This window comes from Penaeus vannamei, chromosome 18 (assembly GCF_042767895.1).
Source record: "Penaeus vannamei isolate JL-2024 chromosome 18, ASM4276789v1, whole genome shotgun sequence".
Taxonomy (NCBI): domain Eukaryota; kingdom Metazoa; phylum Arthropoda; class Malacostraca; order Decapoda; family Penaeidae; genus Penaeus; species Penaeus vannamei.
Genome location: NC_091566.1, coordinates 30,112,164 through 30,119,663, shown reverse-complemented (window position 1 = coordinate 30,119,663; position 7,500 = coordinate 30,112,164). Strand labels below are relative to the sequence as shown.

The 7,500-nt window shown below is 46.4% G+C and overlaps 2 protein-coding genes across 3 annotated transcripts in view; one reads left to right on the top strand and one right to left on the bottom strand.

Annotated features, from left to right (window-relative positions):
- LOC113816353 (uncharacterized abhydrolase domain-containing protein DDB_G0269086) overlaps positions 1-7,500 on the top strand; it is a 137,956-nt gene that overhangs the window by 19,090 nt on the left and 111,366 nt on the right. The window lies entirely within an intron of this gene.
- The window catches only part of LOC113804650 (uncharacterized), an 83,314-nt gene that overhangs the window by 30,411 nt on the left and 45,403 nt on the right, over positions 1-7,500 (bottom strand). The window contains exon 1 of one of the 2 annotated variants that reach the window (XM_027355534.2): positions 5,559-5,827. The exons of the other annotated variant lie outside the window; for it this stretch is intronic. Coding sequence (XP_027211335.1) covers positions 5,559-5,560 — 2 coding nt within the window. The 5' untranslated portion in view covers positions 5,561-5,827. Of the gene's footprint in view, positions 1-5,558; positions 5,828-7,500 lie in introns of those variants that run through there. 2 annotated transcript variants of the gene reach the window in all.

The following is a 7,500-nucleotide window of genomic DNA, read 5'->3' as shown; positions in this document are numbered from 1 at the left end:
ATTAGGATTACTTATATAGGCTCTTGGTCGCTGGCTGAGAGGGGGGGGGGGGGGGAGTTGCTGCTGGGGAACGAACACGCGCCCCTTTGCGTCAATAGAATGATAAGTTAGATAATGTATATATAATAATTTATGTCAATATAATGATAAGTTATAATGTATATATAATAACTTACCTCAATATAATGATAAGTTATAATTATATATAATAATTTTTAATGATTTACCGTAATTTCATTTGTTACCATGGTTATTCTTGGTGTAACAGGCTGTCTGTTTACTTTGCTTTTAAATTACATCCTGGGTGCAAGAACTAGCCGGAAGCTGATCGCGGGTTTGCAACATTGCTAAGAGAGAGAGAACGCTCCACTGCACGGGACAGCAACACCTGTTTTCATCTGAGAGACGTGTCAGATTTTCTATTAAAAAGAAGAAGAAGAAAGAAGAAGAAGAAGAAGAAGAAGAAGAAGAAGAAGAAGAAGAAGAAGAAGAAGAAGAAGAAGAAGAAGAAGAAGGAGGAGGAGGAGGAGGAGAAAAAAGGAAAAAGAAGAAGAAGAAAATAAAACTAAAAGGAAAAGGAAAAGAAGAAGTAGAAAAAGAAGAAATAGAAGAAGAAAAAAAAGAAGTAGAAAAAGAAGGGAATAATAATAATAATAATAATAATAATATCAGAATGACTTCCTGGTTGTTTCAGGTCACATTTTCATCCGTAAACGAATGCAGAACGACAGAGCAGTCGAATGACTCTCAGGTTGCGGGGGTCAGCTCACGCCAGTCATGATTCCTCGTCGATTCAATGGCACGGCGTTCCTCCCTTGACACGTGCCATGACAGGCTCTGCGCTCGCCCCCCACGGAGACGGAGGGGGGGAGTAGGGGGAGATTGGAAGGGGGGGTGGGGGGAAGATCGTGAAGAAGATACAAGTGAGTGAGAGGGAGGGAGGGTGTACGCACGCACACACACATACACACACGCTCACAGACAGATAGACAAATATATGGATAGGTAGATTGATAGAGATACACACACATGTATTATATGTTATGTATTATGTATTATATATTATACATGCACACACACACACACACACACACACACACACACACACACACACACACATATATATATATATATATATATATATATATATATATATATATATATATATATATTATATTTTTTATATATATTATATATATTATATGTATATTATATATATTATATATATTTATTATATATATTCATCATATATATATTCATTATATTATATGTATATTATATATATATTATATATATATATATTGTATTTATATTATATTATACACACACACACACACACACACACACACACATATATATATATATATATATATATATATATATATATATATATATATATTTAAATATATATATATATATATATATATATATATATATATATATATTATTTTGTATATGTACATTATATTATATATATATTCTATTATATATATACCATATATATATTTTAATATATAAACATATGTATATAATATATATATATATATATATATAAATATATATATATATATATATATATATATATATATATATATTATATTTATAGTTTTATTTTTATATATATATATATGTGTTATATGTATATTATATATATTATATTATATTATATATATATATATATATATATATATATATATATATATATATATATATATATATATGTATGTGTATTATATTATATGTATATGTGTGTGTGTGCGCACATATAATTGAACTCAAATACACTCTGTGCTTTCATAACCCTGACTCGTAAAGCTTTGGCAGCAGATATTGACTTTGAATCAGTTTTTCGTTTATTAATGAGAGTTTGCATTTTTATTCGTTTATCAGGCTATTTTTGCCTTTTGATGCAAATGAGCTGTCGCGGTTATATCATGGGTTATATTATCCGCCCAGTTACATGTACACATATGTACGAACATGCTTGATGTATACACGAATCTCTACTCATAAACACGTATTATATTTATACGCACATACACTTTCAGTGCCTTATTCAGTACATGTATACATAGATGTGTACACGCAAGCAAAAAGTTAATTTACTTCATACAGTCTGTACTGCGTTGTTTTTTCCTCTATTTATAATTTATTTATTTATTTTTATAACCATGACTTTCTTTGTAAACTTCATTCTTTTCCACGACCAATTAATCGAAGGGGGGGGGAGGGTAGGTGAGAGATGGTACTACCCAGTCGTTGAAGTGTGTTTTTTCTTGTCTTTTTTCATCATGCTCATTAAAACGTTTTTTCCCTTTTCTTTTTTTTTTGTCGTTGAGCAGTTGGCGGGGCACTGGAACCCCCTCCCCCCCCCATCCCATGAGGATAAAAAATTACGTAGAATGTATGAGTTCTCTCCCTCTCTTTCTTTTTCTTTCTCTCCCTCTCTCTCTCTCTCGCTCTCTTACTTCCTTTCTCTCTCTCTCTCTCTCTCTCTCTCTCTCTCTCGCTCTCTTTCTTCCTTTCTCTCTCTCTCTCTCTCTCTCTCTCTCTCTCTCTCTCTCTCTCTCTCTCTCTCTCTCTCTCTCTCTCTCTCTCTCTCTCTCTTTGTATATATATATATATATATGTATATATATATATATATATATATATATATATATATATATATATATATATATAATTTGTATCTGTGTGGCTCCCTCCCTCCCTGCCCGAGTGTACATGCATGTATGCATGAACGAAACATGTCGCCGAACGGACGAGCGAAGCGTGGTCCGGTTAACGAGCAAACGATCCCGCGTCGCCGACCAAAATACTGCGGAATGAGCCAGGCACCGCGTCCCGCAGCGCCGGACAGTAGAAGGTGGCAGGCGCATTAAGGCCGTGACTTGCAGTGCCTTGAATGGGGAGGGGGGGGGGTCGTCCTACCTTGCATAGAGCCAGGCCAGGCAACTGAGCTCAAGGTACTGCAAGGCTTCGGGGTGTCCGGGCGCTGGCATAATCGGGCTGGCTCCATAGGGTTAATTTCATGGGGCTGGTTTTATGTGGTTGGCATTATGGGGCTGTCTTCATGGGGCCTGGCATCATAGGGCTGAGTTCATGCGGCTGGCATCATAGGGCTGAGTTCATGCGTCTGGCATCATAGGGCTGAGTTCATGCGGCTGGCATCATAGGGCTGGTTTCGTGGGACTCTCTTCATGGGGCCTGGCATCATAAGGCTGGTTTCGTGCGACTGACATCATAGGGCTGGTTTCACGAGGCCTGGCATCATGAGGCTGCCTTTCACGGACACCGAGAGTGCAGGCAGCCTCTGCAGCGCAAAGCGAAGGGAGGACAACTCTCGCACGACTGACAACAAGGATGCGGTCAAGCATGTGAGCAAGGACAACTCGCCTCTCTTAACAACATGAGGCAAGAAATCATAAAAAAATCTAATGACGAGAATATACGATTTTCGGAACTGTACTTCATTTTTTGAGAGTTCGCTTCCAAAGGCGAGGGGGAAGGACGTGTTTGAAACGAGAGGTCAGCAGTCCGAGAATCGAGGAGCATCACACTGCCTGAATCCAGAAAGGGAAAACTCGACCTCGACGAGCCCCTCGACCCGACTTGGCCCTCGGGAACAGAACTCGAGGGACGGGAATGGCCGAGCTTGAAGGCATACGCATGAATACCAAGAAGCAGGGAGAGAGAGAAAAAAAAACTTTCGTGATGCGTCGCCCAGGAGAAGGAGATGCAAATGGATTGATGCCGGGGCTGCTGAAGGCTGTTCCCACATGTGTTCGGGACCTCCTGCGCTGCTCGGTCGGGGGGAGGGGGGAGGGGGAGGAGGCAGAGGAGAGGGTGGGGGTGGGTGGAAACACGGCGCAGTGGAGTCGGATGAATGGTGACAAATGGTGATGGCAGGAGATAGCGATACTCTAATGAGATTAATGGTGATGATAGTGACGGCGACACGTTGTAAGTCGTGGAAAAATTTGTAGGGCAATGTGGTACGTCGTTTAGGAGGGGGTGGGTGGGGGTGAGGGACACGTCAGGGGGGTGGGGGCAAAGGCGTGATAACCTCCTGCTGTGACGTGCCCAATTACCCATGCTCGCCTTACAGGGTAGGGGGAGGGGGAGGGAGAAGGAAGGGGGAAGAAGAGGGAGGGAACGGAAGCATAAACTCCACTCTGTTGTCACCCTTAAGCCCCTCCTTGCAACAGGTCCTCCATCACCCAGCCCCGAATCCCGAAACCTTCGAGGAATCGCGCAACGGGAGAGGCCACGCTCGCTCGCCCACTTACAAAACGTGAATGACGCCGAGTCCAAGTATCACGAGGACGACGCGACAGATAACACGTAAATCGCGCTGGGACGTGACTTACGAAATATCAGACCTGCATTCGAGCCTCGAGGGACACTTGACCGCGCGGCCGGGGACTTATTAAACACCTTGACGCGAGTGTGTGACCGAGACGCTTCCAATGTCTCAGATCTTCTCGGAACCCGGTAAAGGCAGCAACGAGAACCAAAACGATGTGAAGGCGTGGTAAATATGATCGTAATTTTCTGTTTTACGTCTATGAATTTTCCTGTTTTGGTGAGATGATGTAGGAACCCGCACCATGAGGTTTTGTTTTACGTCTATATATTTTTTTTCTTGGCCACGTGTATTCTTCGAAAGTGTTGCGAGAGCGTCCTGGATGAAACCTGGGTCGGATGCGAGGGTTTCCGAGTGACTCACCGACCGCCGACAGCCGCCCGACCCCGAAGTCTGTTTTACCTTTATACTAGACATAAGAGTTCAGCCGGAAATGACTCGTGAGTGTATGTGTGTGTGTGTGAGGATGAGGTGAAGTCCCTCGTGAACCTGCGCATCTTCGAGACACTCAGAGCGGCATGTCCCTGTCCTCACTTCCCTCCCCCTCCCCCCTCCCTTTCCTCCTACCTCCACTTAAGCGTCACTCTTCACTCTTTTCAATACCCGTGTGTCTCTCGCCTTCACCCTCTCTCATTCACTCCCCGAAGACAATGGCGTCCAGTTCTCCCTTCTCTCTCCCATTCCTCCCTTTCTTCTTCGGCTCTCCGTCTCTTTCCCTTGCCTTCTTCTTAAAAAGAGGAATGGGCACGGCCGTAGGTGGTCAGGAGGAATAAGTAATTATGGGTACACCTGGGCACGGCTGGGTAGTGAGGCGGGGAGAGGGAGGGGGGAGGGGAGAGGTATGGCCACGCTGTTCGCACCAGCGCCCATGTTCTCGCTTTCTTGCTGAGTGTCTATTTCTCCTCTCTTTCTTTCATCCTTTTTCTCCTCTCTCTCTCTCTCTCTCTCTCTCTCTCTCTCTCTCTCTCTCTCTCTCTCTCTCTCTCTCTCTCTCTCAATTTCCAGAATTTTCTTCTAACCAAAAGTTTTCCAAAAGAAATGTATGTACAAATCGAAGAAAACGGATTTCCTCGTACTTGGATATCTTTCAGGAATATCGGGATGCTTAGCCATTCATATTTCAAATATAGAATTCCTTCTGCGGTTCCTGTCGCACGTTCACGCACACGCCGCGGCCGACTCGGGTACTTACATATCTCACCGCAAGGGCGTCTCTCTCCTGAAGTTGTCCTGCGGGGGCGTCCAGGAGGGTCGAGGAGCGAAGGCGGCCCGGGAGGAGGAGGAGGAGAAGGCGGAGGAGTCGGTGCACACTGTCCACTCACCACGGGGTCGCGAGCACAACTGACGAGCCAACTCCAGGGGGCGGCTCGGGGGGAGGGGCTTGAGGGAGGTGGGAGGGGCTACAGGGGTAGGGGATAGAGGATCAGGACGGCCATGCTCGTTGCCGGCGGCTCCCTGACAAGAATGGGGGAGCTCCTACACGCTGGCATACACACACACGCACGCACACACGCACACACACAGACACGCACACGCACGTTCATACGTACATACACGGTTCTTGCGGCTGCTTCACCTTACACACCGAGGCTCTCACGTGCGTTGATGCGCTTGGAGGAGGTTCCGATAACGCCTCTCTCGCGCCCCGGAAATAGACCATTCAGAGGTGCTTGAACGGCGCGGCGGTACTCCTGGGACGCGGCGAGGGAGCGAGAAGGCGATTGTGTTATCGCCATTGTTCCTTTTTTTAGCGGAGGAGGTGCGATGGGGTGGGTGGGAGGGAGGGAGGGGGGCGGTGAGGGTCTTGTCTCAAAGAGCATTTTGTGGCAAACGAAGCGAGCGATCGGATGCTGTGTGAAGTAGCGGCGGTGGCGGGTTCTCTGTCTCTCTCTCTCTCTCTCTCTCTCTCTCTCTCTCTCTCTCTCTCTCTCTCTCTCTCTCTCTCTCTCTCTCTCATTGTCTCTCACTCTCACTCTCTCTCTCTCTCTCTCTCTCTCTCTCTCTCTCTCTCTCTCTCTCTCTCTCTCTCTCTCTCTCTCTCTCTCTCTCTCTCTCTCTCTCATTGTCTCTCACTCTCACTCTCACTCTCTCTCACTCACACTCTCACTCTCTCTCACTCTCTCTCTCTCTCTCTCTCTCTCTCTCTCTCTCTCTCTCTCTCTCTCTCTCTCTCTCTCTCTCTCTCTCTCTCTCTCTCTCTCTCTTTCTCTCTCTCTCGCTCTCTCTCTCGCTCGCTCTCCCTCTCCCTCTCTCGCTCTCCCTCTCCCTCTCTCCTTCTCTCTCTCCTCTCTCCTTCTCTCTCTCTCCCTCCCTCCCTCCTCCCTCCCTCCCTCCCTCCCTCTCTCCTTCTCTCCTTCTCCCTCCCGCGCCATCACACACGCGGCCATGCGAGCGGGGCCAGGATTGGGTGCCCATGGCCGGGGAGCTTGCACTTTGCCGCTGCATCAAGGTTACGCCAGCTGCATCCCTCAGCAACGTCTCGGGATGCGACACCGGAGAGGTGGCCGCCTCGCCAACGACAGCGGGGACAGTTAGAACAACAGCGGCAGAAGTGATGACAGCTTCGGAGAGAGAGAGAGAGAGAGAGAGAGAGAGAGAGAGAGAGAGAGAGAGAGAGAGAGAGAGAGAGAGAGAGAGAGAGAGAGAGAGAGAGAGGCAGGCAGGCAGACAGAGGAAGGAGACAGACAGACAGATAGACAGGCAGACAAATGGGCAAACAGACAAATGGACATACAGATAGATCGATAGACAAATGGACAACCAGATGGACAGACAAACAGACAGATAAAGAGAGGAGATAGATGCAGATCCCTTTCCTGCATCTCGAGAAGGTCTCGCTCCTGCTGAACTATCGGCAGCAGCTCCGACGCGTCCGGCTAGGTGGGCAGCGGGCGGCAGAGAGAGAGAGAGAGAGAGAGAGAGAGAGAGAGAGAGAGAGAGAGAGAGAGAGAGAGAGAGAGAGAGAGAAGAGAGAGAGAGAGAGAGAGAGCGGGTTGCCTGCTTCATAACAATAAAGTAAACACTCGCAGCCTCGCCTCAGCCAACTCGCCTCTCTCTTTGCCTCGCCCAATTACTTCATTACTTACTCTCATTAGCACCAGTGAAGAGGCATGGCAGCGGAGTGGGTGGGTGAG